At 30.3% G+C, this 16,640-nt stretch overlaps 1 protein-coding gene across 9 annotated transcripts in view; it reads left to right on the top strand.

The window, feature by feature from the left end:
* The window catches only part of LOC134708213 (diacylglycerol kinase beta-like), a 109,737-nt gene extending 93,793 nt beyond the window's left edge, over window positions 1–15,944 (top strand). For all 9 annotated transcript variants that reach the window (XM_063568574.1, XM_063568580.1, XM_063568577.1 and 6 more), the window contains 7 exons: window positions 548–612; window positions 1,446–1,536; window positions 4,097–4,310; window positions 11,475–11,595; window positions 12,112–12,172; window positions 13,706–13,803; window positions 15,595–15,944. In XM_063568574.1, the coding sequence (XP_063424644.1) occupies window positions 548–612; window positions 1,446–1,536; window positions 4,097–4,310; window positions 11,475–11,595; window positions 12,112–12,172; window positions 13,706–13,795 (642 nt within the window). In that variant the 3' untranslated portion in view covers window positions 13,796–13,803; window positions 15,595–15,944. The remainder of the gene's footprint in view (window positions 1–547; window positions 613–1,445; window positions 1,537–4,096; window positions 4,311–11,474; window positions 11,596–12,111; window positions 12,173–13,705; window positions 13,804–15,594) is intronic.
* Window positions 15,945–16,640: the final 696 nt, after the last annotated feature.

The following is a 16,640-nucleotide window of genomic DNA, read 5'->3' as shown; positions in this document are numbered from 1 at the left end:
TATAGATTATCTCCTTTTGTTTATATTTAACCATGCTTCTATTGGTTGCAGTCTTGTAATTGACTGCTCCATAGGCTTACATGCAAAACAGCTGATGAAAAAAATTTCATGTTCATATCATGTATGTAACATGACATGCATGTAGTAATGTGAAATTGTGATTTAATCGAGGAAAAAAAAAGTGGTCTTGCTACAAAGATTAAAAAAGCAATCCTGAAGTCAAAACATTTTTTTTCTACTTTGTTTGCTATTTTTACTACGCAGCACCACTTCCAGTAAACATGATATCCTTCCACTTTCCTGGATTGATATCCCCAAAAGATGCAAGATCTTTTTAAAAGTCTATAAATATGTTTCAATTCAGCATAAACCTATTTTTAAACAGAAAAAAATTGAGTTCAGAAGAAAAAAAGGCACTTTTTTGTTTCCCTCTATGTTTTGACATGCACCGGAAACTGGAATTGTAATACAAGACTGGTACTTATTGCCTCCCTTTATCTTTATGTAAAGATGCTTTTTCTATTATCTCCCTTTGTATGTATTTCAGGATGCTTCCATATGTCATCGATTCCATGTAATGAGAGAAAAACATCCTGAAAAATTCAACAGCAGGTAATTTGACAAGTAAAAAAATAAATAGAACAAATGTTGGTTTTTATCAGTTTGTATTCATTTGTTTAAAAAAAGAAAAAGTAAGATCTGCAGTATAAAAATGTCAATTAAAAAAAAACTTAAACAAGATAAATATAAAAATCAAAAGAGTTTGAAAAAAGGTTGATTTTCCTTAAAATTAGAAGGAATTTAATGCAATACTATACCATCATATAAAAACAATCGGTAGCTGAATATACATGATAGTATGACTTTGAATTACATAGAATTGTTTGTTTGGTAATAACTTGATAGTAGTTACTAGGTAAATGGACAAAGGTTCAACACAGTAAACTACCAAATTAAAACTGAAACAAAAGTAACTTAACTTGAATATTGACCTTTTATGTTAGTTTTCTTCCATTGTCTTATTACTTTCTGGTTTGCTGCTTCACTTGCCTAAAACACAAATCTCCCTTACATTCATATTATCAAGATTTTAGCTATTACATTTGAAAAAAAATCAACAAAAATTGTGAAAAGAAGGGAAATGAAGGTCACAAAGGAGTGGTTAACTAAGTTTCATTTGTAAAGCAGGATTAAATAGAGGTAATCACAAGGGTGAATAGTAGTATATTATACATGTTAATTCTGTGGAACAATTAAAGAAAAAAGAGGAACAAAATAGAAGAGAAACTTTGACCTTGATAAAAAAAAATATGAGAGAGAAGAATATATGGATAAATGCCATCCTTCCTGTACTTTATGTTTTCATTGTATCAACAGACTTAATGTTGGTTAATAAAAATTAACTTTTACATTTTGTAATTTTGAATGCTTTTTGTCAATTTCAGGATGAAAAATAAACTGTGGTATTTTGAATTTGGAACGTCCGAAACTTTATCTGCAACTTGTAAAGCTTTACATGAAAATATTGATATAATGGTGAGTGAAATATTATTTTTGTTCTCTTCAAATTCTTTTTAAGAGTTATGAATATTGAGGACAACAAAATGTTCAGCTTCAATAAACCAGGGCATACTGTTGACATCCAGTCTGAATGTCTGCTTTTTCGTTAGATGAGAACAAAATTTAACAAAATTGCCATAGGAAATCCCTAGAGTGTCTTATAGGATTTTATAGTTAAAAGTACATGGTGCCCAGTTAGTTAATCCCAAAATGGTTAATCCCAAAACAGATAATACTAAAACAGTGTCCTCCACCTATCACATCAACTAAAATATATGCTTCACAATTAAAACAATTAGGTTAATTTTTAAAATGCTTTTGAGTGAGGGAAATTTGGGGCATAAATGTGTGGGAGATTGACAATAAAGATTATGTCCTTGTTCAATTGTAATAGTTTAATGTCCCTGTAACAGCTGTAGTACTTGAATGTTTACAAGGAATTAGAAAGTTTGTGTTTGTGTAGTACAAGGAAAAGTTAAATGTCTTTTTCCTTTCTTTTCTTCCCTCTGAAATGTATAACTATTCATTCAGATTATCTTCAAAAATGACAAAATAGATCAATTTACAAGAATGTGTCCTAAGTACACGGATGCCCCACTCGCACTATCATTCTATATACCATGGACTGTAAAATGGGGAAAAAGTATAATTTGGCATTAAAATTAGAAAGATTATATTATAGGGAACATGTAAACTAAGTTCAAATTTGATTGGATTTCAATTTCATAAAAAACTGCCTTGACTAAAAACTGAAACTCCCACATTCATGTTCTATGTTCAGTGGACCATGAATTTGGGGTCACAAGTCTAATTTGGCTTTAAAATTAAAAAGATCATAGCATAAGCAACAAGTGTACTAAGTTCCAAGTTGATTGGACTTCAGCTTCTTCAAAAACTACCTTGACCAAAAACTTTAACCTGAAGCAGGACGTACAGACGGACAGACGGAGTCAGAGTTCAGAAAACATAATGCCCCTCTACTAAGGTAGGTGGGGCATAAAAAAAATGTTTGGATATAAAAATAAGAAAATGTGGTATGTGGTATGATTGCCAATGAGACAACTCCAAATGACATAGAAGTTTACAACTACAGGTTACTATAAGACCTTCAACAATGAGTAGAATCCATACCACACAATCAGTTATAAAAGATCCAAAATTGATATATATTCAAGTGGGAAAACGTTTTGCCTGATTTTATGTACAAAACAAATATGTTATACAGCAACAAATAGTTTGTTTCTTACAATAAGTTATAAAGAAATCATAGCTCACATAACAAATAAACTAACTTTACTTTTATGTAAAAATACACACTCAAAATTATCGGCTGTAAATATTGGGGGGAAGATTATTTCAAATCAGTGAGTATGAAGAGTATGAAGATATGTTATGATGAAGATTTGGTTTAATCCTTTAGTATGCATACTTTTGACCTGCAGTATTAGGGTCTGATAGGAAAAAGATTTTTGTAGCCCTTTGAATTCAAATCAAAATGTTTATGAATCTGTCTATTAGTTTATCCTTTAGACATTGACATTCAGAAATAATTAGTCAGTCAGACATCAATATTTAATTAATACTTTTGGGTTGATATTGTACACCATCACATGCTTGCTATCTATATTTAGTAGTGATTGACAAATGAATCTACCTGCTCTACCTACAATTATGGACAAAGGAAGATAACTCAATGCAAAATATTGCCTTAAAAATGTGAAATGAAAACAATCTTAGCTCTTTGTTTTCTGAAACAAGCACTTTGATTAAATTTTGTCATGTATATTTGCTTGCTTTTGGGCTTCTTTTGTTTTGCATTTCATGAAAAAGTTTTATTTTAAGATCTAATTAATGTTCATTATAAAAAAAACTTAACCAATGAGATATTTGTTACAAAGTTTCAGGGTAAGTCAAAGACTTTTATTAAGTGTGAAAATCTATTAACCCAAAAACTATAACAAGATATGTAAAAACTGTATACAGTGAAAATCATCAGCAATACAAGATCTACAAAAAAATGCCAATAAAATCGAAACAATTTGATGACTCTTTATAGGATTACTTACCCTTAAATTACCCTTTTCCCCCATTTTACCTACTATTTGAAAAACTATGATAGATAGGGAACAAAAGTAACAGCAAAACTTATCTGCAGTACAATAAATATTTTTAACAGGATGCAATGCAGGCTCTTAGAGGCCTATTTTTTCAGAGACAAATACTTGCTCTTATCATGCTGTTTCTTTTTGATAACTGGCAATAAAATGTATTGATAAATGGCAAAGATTCAAGTCAAAACTCCAACAATTTACTGTGGATTCATATGAGGAATACTAATTTTCATGGGTAAAGGTGAAAACTAAACTTTAAAAGTTTTACAAAGTAAAGATTTCGATAGGCTTGTATGCAGATTTTGGCAAAAAATGGATATACAATTTTTTCTCAATAAACAAACATTTGTACCTACAAAAATAAATGAATTCCCTGTGATGTATAACAATGTTATGTTTCTGTCATTGATACCATTGTTTTGCAGTGTGATGGTGTATCATTAGACCTTGCCAATGGTCCACGCTTAGAGGGCATAGCTGTACTTAATATCCCTAGTATATATGGAGGAACAAATCTTTGGGGAGACAACCCCAGTCAGAAAAAACGACGCAAAGCTCAAAAGAATGCCAAAAAAGACAAAGACAAAGAATTTTCTACAAGTAGCATGTCTTCTGCAGAACTAGCTATCGCAGTTCAAGGTTTGTTTCTAGGATAAATTTAAACTAAAATGTTAATTTTGAACCAATGTAAAGATAGATATTTTTGGGATTTCAATGCATATTATTTGTGTGTTTGAGTTAGATTTGCACATAAACAGCGTTAAACCTTCACATTAATAGCATTGCTTCTTACGAACCATTCCTTGTGGCTAAATAAGTAAAAATAACCCTTTGCAAAAGATTTTAATTTAAACTTACTTGTAAGTCAATGATAGAAGTCTCCTTTGGTGTCTTCTTGAAGGAGTAATTGCCTTTAAATGATGGCTTTTTCTGATGGCGGTAAATACAGAAAATCACTATGGACACATTAATTACTTTTCGTCGTTATGCCCCGGACATAGCGGAGGGTGTATAAAGTTGTACTCTTGTCCATCTGTATGTACATCTCTACGTCTCAAAGTTGGTTTCTGTTCTCTAAATTTAGTTTGCCTCCAACAAATAGTATGGAACTTATACACTATGCTAATAACTACAAAATACAGATCAAGTTTCAATTTGGGTGGTATCACTTTAACTGTTCTAGAGTTATGCCCCTGTACAATTGGACAAATTGCAAAATTTTTCGTTAACCTTCTCTAACTTTAGTTTGCCTCAACCAAATGGTATGAAACTTATACACAATCCTGATAACCACAAAATACAGATCAAGAACAAATTTTTAGGTCATCACTTTCACTGTCTTAGAGTTATGTCCCTTTAAAATTGGAAAAAAATGCTGAATATTTTTTTCTGTTCTCTTACTTACGTTGCCTAAACCAAATGTTATGACTGATAGACAATTGGTTATAACCACATAACTCAGATCAAGTACAAAATTGAATTGCTTCACTTTTACCTTTCTTCAGTTATGTCTTTTATAACTTTATATGATGTGCAAGCGGGGGTATCATCTGTGTCCCATGGACACATTCCCTGTGTATTTCTGTAAGATAATAAAAAATCTGTATGAAAGCACCAAATAAAATATTGTGATGATATCTTGTATGCTTCCCAATGATTGTGTAATGGTTTATTATTTCAGTGTAATTAATACTTCATATTACTGACTAAATAGAATTGTTTCTGTATAATTAATTCCTTTTCTGTTTTTAATTTTTCTGTATTGTCTTTGAAATTACAACTGTGGTATGACTTGGATGCATAGCAAGCACAAGAGAGCATGTTAAAATTTCTAATGAAGCAAAAATTCCCCAAACTTTATTCAGGAAGATCACGTTTTAATGAAATTTGATCCTATTATTTTGGTTGTAATATCAATTATTGAAATATTAAGATATTCTTCAAAGAAACGTTCTACAGTTAACAAACGGAAGGATGAAATTTGTAACAAAATTTGTGATTTAATTGATAGGATGGTAAAATAAGAGTAAAATATAATGGATGAATTATTTCACCAAGTATATAGCAGTTAACTCATTAAATTGGTATTGTTTAAGTTTGTAAAGACTTTTGATGTTGGAAACACAACAGATAAAAGGAAAATAGGATATTTCCAGGATTTTTTTCAAGCTAAATGAAATCAAAATTATATAAATATACAGATTTGCCACGAATGATGCTGGATTGTATCCATAGCTTATCTGAGGTCAAATCTGTGAATGTGTGACCTAGGCATAACTGACCAATAATATCTGACATAATATTTTTGTAGATGTTTTAATTGCGATCGTATTGTTGCATTGGTCAGAATTTCTGCTATATTATTGATAAACAAGTTCTTCTGAACTTCCACATCCTTTCTTATCAATATTTCTTTAACGAGATCAAGCTGACAATGACAATAACAAGTCATACACATGTCATAGTGTTGTTTTACTCTCTGTCAATTAGTATGATTTAAATAAGATTTAAGTCCGTATAAAACAAACTTTTTGTCAAAAACCTTCAATTAAACCCATTTGTTTGCTTTTCCTTTGTTTAATTAAATTTCCCTAAAGTTTACTGATAGCTTAATAGAATTTATATCAGACATAAAAAGATTTAATTGCAATAACATGTTCTCAAATTAAAAAAAAATAAAATGCATAAGTGAAATTTTAAATTAAAAAACATATTTTGTATTATTTAGGAAAAAGAGGATAAATAGATATAGGAAGATGTGGTGTGAGTGCCAATGAGACAACTCTCCATCCAAATAACAATTTAAAAAAAGTAAACCATTATAAGTCAATGTACGGCCTTCAACATGGAGCCTTGGCTCACACCGAACAACAAGCTATAAAGGGTCCCAAAATTTCTAGTGTAAAACCATTCAAATGGGAAAACCAACGGTCTAATCTATATATAAAAGGCTGTTTGTTGCCAAAGAATTAAGATGTCATGAAATGCCCAATTGAAGGGATTAACAAAAATTTTACTTTGTTTTAATTCCCAATACATTGTAGGGCCCTCTGTGTCCGAGTGGTCTAAGTAGTTACCAATGTAATCACTAGCCTGTCAACACTAAGGTTGTATGTGGTCAAACCCCGCTCGTGTAGGTGCACTTGACTCTAATCTTAAATGACTAGGGTTGTTGGTTTTCCAATCAGAGGTTGGTGGTTTTCTCAGGGCACTACGCCTTCCTCCACCAAAAAAACTGGCTGCCACGAAATAGCCTAAATTTGGTGCTTAAAAGTGGCGTTAAAACACTAAAAATCAAAATCAAAATCTAATAAAGTGTAGAAAAGGAAAGATCAGTTAACGTTTAAAGAGATTTTGAGACACAAAAGGGTAGAAGGGGGGCATGTGAACAATAAGTTATTGATTATCATTATCAATCTTACTTTGTATTCAGGTTTTTTTGTGAATACAAAAAAAAAGGGTTTTAATATCTATAGTTGAAACTTTAAGAATGTTTCTTATGCTGTATTGTATACCTTTGCCTATAGGTAAAACTAAATTTTGAACTTGAAATCGTGTCTCACTTTATTTATTGTTAAAGGTATTATGGAGAAAGTTTTATTATGAGAATGCTTGTAAAAATATCTGTTCAACTTTTCCAAGTAACCTCCCTTTCCATGTTACTGTTTAGCTTTCCTTTCTGATGAAGGTTAACTACCTGCTGAAATCTCACTCTAGCTCTCAGAAAGTAATTAACTGTGATCATTAGAGTCCATCATTTTACCTGTACAGTTTTATAACCATTAGGAAGATTTAGTTTGGGTTATAACGGAAGCAAAACATCTTCTATCTCTGATACCTAATCATGTCTTAAACACAATTTGTCAAGAAAATTTAACACTGTTTCTTAATAAATTCATCATTTCCATGGAAACTAACAATTAATTGACGCAAAAATGTCTTTGTCCAGAAATTGTGTGATCAAATGATGTTATAAACTATTTGTCAGATTGACATTGGTGTCATTATCACTATAATGAAAGTGACATCCATAAATTTACCTGTTTAGAAATAAACACCTAATTGATGTACCTGCTGTTCTGTATTGAATGAGTGAATATTTAAATGAATTGGTACCCTGTGTAAGATGTTGTTACTATTATATCTCCAGTATTTAAGGAAAGTGAGTAAAATGAAAAAAGACATAAAGTACAGACACTCAAAACTCACCTGTTTAATAAAGAAAATCAATGCCAGGGCAAAAAAATGAAGTTTTATGAAAAGACAAACAATTTGTCTAGAATCACTTCATATAAAAATAAGTCCCGCAACCAACAACAGGGGATGATCTCAAATTCTTGGATGATTAACAGATCTCTGGTTGTCAAGAAAGCTAGTCTTCTTAGAGAACATATACATATAGCTCATAGAACAATATCAGATGGTAAATTTATGTAAAATTGTCACTGAACTTTGTGATGAATTCCCAGTGTCATTTTGTGCATTTTGTAAATTGGGGTGTAATTGCAGAAAGCTGAGTTGAGAGAGATGAACATTCTTTTGGACAATCTTGTGCTATAAATTATATTTTTCCAATAAAAATAGGGCATACACCTTTGACTCCGTCCCTGAATATTCAACTAGTTCCCATATATTAACAATGGATTTTTTTTTGTCCAAGTTTAAATTTTATTTATAATAGATGTTTTCCCCAAATTTGAATTTGTATAATTTAGTCAAGCAAAAGGTCATCATCCCTCCAGGTTTGGGTGAATCTGTAGTATTGTGAATACAGTATAAATTGTCCACAATATGTTCTTGTATATAATTACATGACATGTATGTGTCATTATATATATATATAGATATAGGAAGATGTGGTGTGAGTGCCAATGAAACATCCATTCAAATAACAATTTATAAAAGTAAACCATTATAGGTCAATGTACGGCATTCAACACAGAGCCTTGGCTCACACCGAACAACAAGCTATAAAGGGCCCCAAAATAACTAGTGTAAAACCATTCAAACGGGAAAACCAAAGGACTCTAATCTATATAAAAAACAAAAAAAACACATATACAAACATAAACAAACAACAACTTACTGTCATCAGATTCCTGACTTAGGACAGGTGCAAACATTTGCAGTTGGATTAAACGTTTTAATGGTACCAAACCTTCTCCCAATTGCATATCATCACAACATAGAAATAAACTCATCATAGATACCAGGACTAAATTTAGTATATATGCCAGACCTGCGTTTCGTCTACAAAAGACTCATCAGTGATGCTTGAATCCAAAAAAGTTAAAAGTTAAAAGGCCAAATAAAGTATGAAGTTGAAGAGCATTGAGGACCAAAATTCCTAAAAGTTTTGCTAAATACAGCTAAGGTGATCTTTGCCTGAGGTAGAAAACCACACGATAAAATATCAATTGGAAGGCTTAACTCAATAAAAAAAACGTAAATTAACACACTATGAACAAATAAATTTGATCTGCGATACCTGAATGCACATGCACAGGTAATAAAATATAAGGGACAAACATTCAAGACCAAAAAGCTAACAAACAATTCCAATTAAAGCCATGGCAAGACACTACTGAGAAATATTTAACCCTACGAAAATAATCACTTTTTAATAATATCTACAGGTAAATGAAAAATAACTTTGTCGTTTTAGGTATACTCCTTATGTGTATAAAATTCTGCCAATAATTGGGAATACCAAGAAAGTTCTGTCATATTAATACATAATTTAACACTATATACAAATTGGGGTGAATATCAAAAATAAAACTATGCAATTGGAGCTAGGTTTAAGAACTTCCCTGTACAGATTTAAGCTGAATAATCTTGATTTTCATACAAATGTAGTGGGAAGAAGTGAAAATTAGTAGATATATATATATATACTACAATATTTTGATAAGCAACAGCATTCTGCAAAATTTTGAAATTATCCGGCATTTCAAAATGAAATGTGACATTCATAATGAAAGGAGCTTCCACAATAAAGAGCATAGGTAAATTAAAGAAAAACTTGATAGAAATCGTGTTTTCATTATCCTATATCAAAAAAAGTAATAACAAGTCTTCTTTTAGTAATTTTATTTGTTTCTGATAGATTTTACCATGCACACATTGCAAGAATGAAACTTGGAAACAAAATTTACTTGAGTAAAAGCTGCGGGTAAAAGCTGCGGGAATTTCTCGCTACATTGAAGACCTGTTGGTGACCTTCTGCTGTTGTGTTTTTTTATTTTGGTCGGGTTGTTGTCTCTTTGACACATTCCCCATTTCCATTCTCAATTTTATTTACATCCAAAAAAATTTCAAAAAGGAGCACTCAATTCTTAAATAAATATAAAGTAGCATATTATAAAGTTCACTTTGAATGGTGGAAAAATGTGTTGGGCAATAAATGTTGGTTTGAAATATTTGGAAGAATTTGAACCAGTTCCAGTATATGTATCAAATAGATATTATAAGTGAAAAGATCAAAGAAATGTTAAAAAAATACTATTGTATTTGCATCAAGATATTGTAAAATGAAAAGATTTTTTTTATTTTACCCCTATGCAGGGAAGCAAAATTTCAAATCTTATCGTTCAGTTTAATTATTTTATTACTTGATCTATCACAAACTTTTGTATGTAAATTCTTGTGACTTTTTGGAAAAAAATAAATGAATGTTTTGATCAAAGTGACTGTTTGGGTTGTCAAAAGATTGCTACATTTCAATGAATACTCTTTTCTCTCACTTTTGCCGAACAAATCATATTGTTCCACGTTTCCTGTTTTTGAACTTATTATTCTTTTCATATTCAAATTTATGTTTGATCATTTCTGTTAAGACAAAAATCCAAAAGACGAATAATTTTATTAATTTAAAATTCACGATTAAAGCTGATGAGCTTAAGACTTCCTGGGTTGAGAATGATATGATAATATTTTCTTTTTTTTTGTAATCAATTTCAACATTTGAATAAAAAGATGAGGGGAAAACTGATCTAAACACCATTGATCTTAAACTTCAGAAGAAGAGCATTGTTCTTAATATGGATTTTATAGATTTTACATAGGAAAAGGTACGAGCTTGAGTGAGCGTAAAATAATTATGAATTTAATGCACCTTGGAAAAAACGTCATAGAATACAAGTACAGGTTTTCAATATTAAGATATTTTAAGGGTTTGACAATATTTTGATAAAACAAGAGACAATTTCTGCTAAATTGCAGACTCCTTTCAAATGACTTAAGGTTTTATAAAGCAATATTAAAGTTGAAGAAAGTAGTTAATAAAAAGAATAATTATAAAAGCCATTGAAACTGAAAGAAAGTACAGGAATTAAATCCCCCCCCCCCCCCCCCCCCATGCATGACAATTGTGTAAGTGTCTCTCCTAAGTCATTATCAATGGGTGTTTTTACTTTTTATGTTCTTATAGAGATGGAAAATATTTAGGAATCTGTTAAAAGTATTCACAACTCAGAGCTAGAGACACTTGAATTATTTGTGATTGGTTTAAGCCTAAATGCGTCCTGCATTATGTCATTTGATTTTTTTTTTGTCATTGGGTTGCTGTCAAGATTGATAGCATCTCTTTTAATTTGAAAAAAATGGTTTTTTTCATCAAACAGAAGACTATCATAATTGTTTTACACACAATCAATACAACTGGATTATGAAAATACCCCACTTGCAATGTAAAAACATTCTAGCATTCTTAAACTTGTAAACATAAGGTTTACTTTTATTTCATTATCATCATTACAATTGAATGGAAACAAGGTTTAAATTGTTTTTATTTATTTACAGATGTAGGGGACAGAATGATAGAGGTTGTAGGATTGGAGAATAGCATGCACATGGGTCAAGTGTATGCTGGTCTAAGGTCATCTGGAAAACGTCTTGCTCAGTGTAACCATGTTGTTATAAGGTAATAACGCCATTATGACTGATAGAGGTCAAAGTTTATGATTGCCTAAAAAACTTTTTCTTAATGTAACCATGTCATTATTAAGTAAGACTGACATTTTGCCAAAGTTTTCTTGAAATTTTTAAAAGGTTGGTGGTTTTCTTGAGACACTCCGGCGTCCTCCACAATTAAAACTGGCTGCCACGAAATTACCCAAAAGTGGTGCTTAAAAGTGGCGTAAAAAAACGCACACAAAAATAAATCTTGAAAAAGATTTGATCAGTTTTACAATGTTTATTTGTGAACCAGGACAACTTTTACTTAAAAAATGTACTATAACTCATACATATATATATGACTTTACCGGTACATAGAAATCTTTGAGATTTGGTCGTCCTTTAAATCAAACTTCATTCTTTGATACTGTGAATAATTTTTTTTTTGAGGATACTAATTTGAAGTAAAATTGATGTAAAATAGAATAAAAATGTTTTTATGTAATTTATTTTTATTGTAATATTGTAAATATTTTTTTAGAACGAGAAAAAGATTCCCAATGCAGATAGATGGTGAACCCTGGTTACAACCACCTTGTACAGTGAGTAATATTTATAAAGATTGGGTGGCACTAAGGTCAAATAACTTTAAAGGATTTTTAAATTTCAAGCGTTGATAAATCTAATGTATTTTTTACTAGTAAAAGGGCATTAGTTATCAAATTCATATTCACTGATTTGATTAAAATTCTCATATTTGATTTATACCATACTAAAAAAAAATACATTAAAATTATATATAAAAAAAAGAAATAAATGAATAATTTTTGATGCATTGATTTTGATAATTTGTATCAGCATTTTGTGTGTATTTTTGTTTCGCAATTTTAAGAAATTTTCCTTTGATCTTACTGACTGATACTTTCCTTTCTCAGCACAGTAGAGTGATATTAAAAATTATCTCTAGAAACTAATTATATATAAGGGTGCACTTGCCTGTTTTCAAAGAAATTAACAACATCGTCATAGGTAAAATAGCAATAAACAGATTATCATTGGTCATCTAAACTCAATTGCTTTTCTCACTTTCCCCTAACAGCTTAAGCCAGAAAGTCAATCTTGTTGAGATGATCAATGATAATCTATAATAAGACATCATCTCATTAACCATTGAGGTGACCTCCAAAGACTGCCAACCTTATATAAACAGTAATATTGATATAAACAGTTAAAGATACTAGTAATATTTAAATTTTTTGTACATCTCATAGCTAAGGTTGCTTACATCCCTTTCAGAAATGTGTTGTATTTGGTAATGAATTAGTTATTAATCATTTAAAATAAAACAAAGTTAATTGACATAGGCAAGCACACTTAAAAAAAATCTGTCAAGTCAAAAAATTATAATACAAAAACTACATAATAGTTTAATAGTACATTATAAATAAAATTATGATATTCTTGATATATCCTATTTACTACAAATATACTATAGAAACTAAAACTAAAATTACAATGTACTTTAATGTTTACAATAGTTGGATATAGAACAATTAATGCTATTGAAGCTGGGTTTCAATTACAAAAGAAACTCTGTTTTCCCAGAACACTCCAGATTTCATAACACAATGCACTTAAATGTACTGGAGAAGTCTCTTAAAACTAGCTAGGGGAATATTTGTGTTACCTTCAATGAAGGACAGAATTTTTAATATAATTGGTTCTGTTTTTGTTCAGTTGAAATTCACTGATTTTTTTGGGGCAAACCTCCTGGTAGGTTTTTTTTTTTTTTTTTTTTTTCGTTTTTCAAGCTTGTACTCTTAGCTTGAGAAATTATAAAAAGGTAGATACTTTCATAAAATTAGCCAAAAAATAAACCCCATGCTTAAAATTTCCTCGTAAATTGTACAATTTTTTTGTCATTCAAGTTATGTACATAGTGGAACGATGGCATAACCAAATTATATTAAGAATAGTAAATATCTCTGTATTTCTAATCGTGTCAATTTTTTAATTTATGATATGAAAGTTAAAAAATCTCCCAAGTGGAAATGAACATATTAAGAAGTTGAGATCTCGTTGTTGTATCAGACTATTGGGTTACATTTAAATATATGTTGGTTTTTTTTTTGCAGATAAATATAACTCATAAAAACCAGGTTCCAATGTTAATGGGACCACCTTCCAGTAAAAAAACTTCTCTATTCAAGATGTTCAAGAAATGACACCTAAGGTATGTATGTGTATTCGATATTGGTATTTTCTTAGAAGGGTTTTCTATGTAAAGGTGATTTTGAATAAAACTGCATATTCACCTGAAGATATGTGATACTCACCGGGCTGAATGTCAAATGCCTGGTGAACATTGGTCATTTACCTGTGTAATAACAGTAACATGTTTGATGTACAAATGGTTTCAGAAAATAATTGTCATGCAATACATTTTTTCCTTTGGAATATGGAATAAAACAATTATTGTCTTTTGTTTCGGTAAATGTGTGGTTAATTGGCTTTAAAAAGCTGATATTAATTTAAGCTGTCTGCTTCAGCAAATATCAATCTTTTAAAACTCAATAAAAGACATAAAACCACATATTTACCTCTCCAAAAGTCAGTCATTGTACATTATCATAAGCAAACATTTCAAACTAATATTATGCATAAAACAAATTATATCAACATGTGTCATTTAAGTGATGTTTCTGTAAAATTTAGACAGCACCTTTTATGGTGGTGTATGTTCAGTTTATTCTGTGTGTGTGTAATTGCTTGTTGCTCAAACTTTTAATACATTGAGCAACTATTGACGGAATATAACTGATATAATCTTGTTCCGCATTAACTTACTATTAGAGAAATGTTTTAAGGAATCATCAGATTATAGGATACAAAAAAAACTCTTGTGTACCTCTATATTGAAAAGTGATATTGTGCATACATCGAAAAACACATGCCTTGAATAAGATAAGTTAGAATTTCCCCTTTCAGTTTTGATATATAACAACGTATAAGGCATAAGTTGTTAGGTAATGATCTATTAACAGTACTTATAATTACAAAATACCCAGAATAATGTCTGCTTTATGCAACACAACAAATATGGTTATTTCTTTGTTTCTGTGCTCACTTAGAAGGAAGGTATTATTGGGAAAATATGGCTTATAACTTGTAACACAATTTCTGATATGAAGTATTCCAAGGTTCCTAGAGACTCCAATTTTGAATTTTCCTTGGAGTTCAGTATTTTTGTGATTTTTCTTTAAGAATGTTTCTTAGAGATTTTGATCATTAAACAGACTAAGTTTTGTTTTAAAAAAAAACTATTTAGAATGAGAAGATCAATCAGAGCAAATTGAAGAATAAAATTGAATAGCAGTCACTTAAACGTCACATGATGAACTTGACAAATATTGCTGGTCTTTATCTAGATACTTGCTAGAGGTCTGGAATAATTGTCATGATTATAATGCAAATTAAAAATTCCAATTTTCCAATTGTTGATTAATTCATAACCAATTCATATCAAGGTCTGTAACCAAACCCCCAAACATTTTTTCACATAGAAATGTGACTTTGTTAATCTATTTGTAGGTGTTTATTCTATTCATAGTTGTTAACCAGTGTATAGGTAATCTGTTTATAAGAGTTTAATTCATTTATAGAAATTAACAAAATTGAGAATGGAAATGGGGAATGTGTCAAAGAGACAACAACCCGACCAGAGAGTAGACAACAGCAGATGGTCACCAAAAGGTATTCAATGCAGCGAAAAAATTCCTGCACCAGGAGGCGTCCTTCAGCTGGCCCCTTAACAAATATATATACTAGTTTAGTGATAATGAATGCCATACTAAACTCCAAATTGTACACAAGAAACTAAAAGTTAAAATAAAACAAGACTTACAAAGGTCAGAGGCTCCTGACTTGGGACAGGCACAAACATGTGGGGGGTAAATCTATTTATAAGTGTTGAATGTATTTTTAGTTGTTTTATCTATTTATAGGATTTTTATTTTATTTATAGGTGTTCATCTTCTGAATACAATACATAACCAAGGGCAGCATCATATATAGACATTGAGTATGCTGTCATCATGGGAACCAGCTGCTGGTCGGCATCCCTGCATTAGGCCAAAGAGGACAAAAGGGGAGACAACTTCATTCTACTCACAACATAATCATACAAACTTTGAGAAAAAAGAAAGATTTTACTAATGGTCTATGGAAAAGGTCAAACGGGTGATTGAATTTAAAAAATCCGAGTTCTATCCTTACTTCTCCAGTTTTCAAGAGTAGAACGGCAATAAGTTGCGACAATTCTTTTCTGTAAAATAACTTTATAATCGGAATGTCCTGGCTTTATAAGAATCTATTCATTGTCATCAGAATTTTTTACTTTTTTCATCCTTCATAGTAAGTCTTCGTATATTTTGCAATAGCTGCATGCAAATATGTTATATTTTTAAGTAATCCATTAAAAGTTTTGTGTTGATTATTATGAGAACAATACTCAAAATAAAAGTAACAAACACTAACGCACTCAAATGGTTTTTATTTTTCAGTTAGTAGGAGAAAATTCTCTTGGTTATAAACCGTATAAGAAGGGTTGATAGATTATTCCAAAAAATTATTTATTTTTGGCTATCTGTTTTTCTACTTCACCTGATTTACATAAAGGCATCATTTTAATAAAAAGTCAATTCTATCTCCATTGAAACTCAGCCAAATTATACTTTTTGTAGATATTACATTGAATGTTCAAATATTCATGAATGCTGTTATTTCTAATTTTATCATCATCATGGTATCTAATGTAAACAAAAAGTCTTAATTATTAATAAATGATTCTTTCTGTTCATTTTCTAACCTTCACATGAGTAAGCATTCTATTTGTCGATATCCTTACGCCAAACATTAGCAAGAGCTTTTAAAAAGCACTGCAAGAACTAACTATATCAATTCTAACTGGAAAATTCAGAACTTGTTTCTTCCAAACTGAACTCTAGGAAATGTTCTAAAAGTTGTCTTATGAAATATGAAGCAGTACCTATTTAAATGTGACATTACAAA

The sequence above is a fragment of the Mytilus trossulus genome, chromosome 2 (genome assembly GCF_036588685.1).
Source record: "Mytilus trossulus isolate FHL-02 chromosome 2, PNRI_Mtr1.1.1.hap1, whole genome shotgun sequence".
NCBI classification, from domain to species: Eukaryota; Metazoa; Mollusca; class Bivalvia; order Mytilida; family Mytilidae; genus Mytilus; species Mytilus trossulus.
Note: the sequence above shows the minus strand (reverse complement) of the source record. Positions and strands in the feature narration are given on the sequence as shown.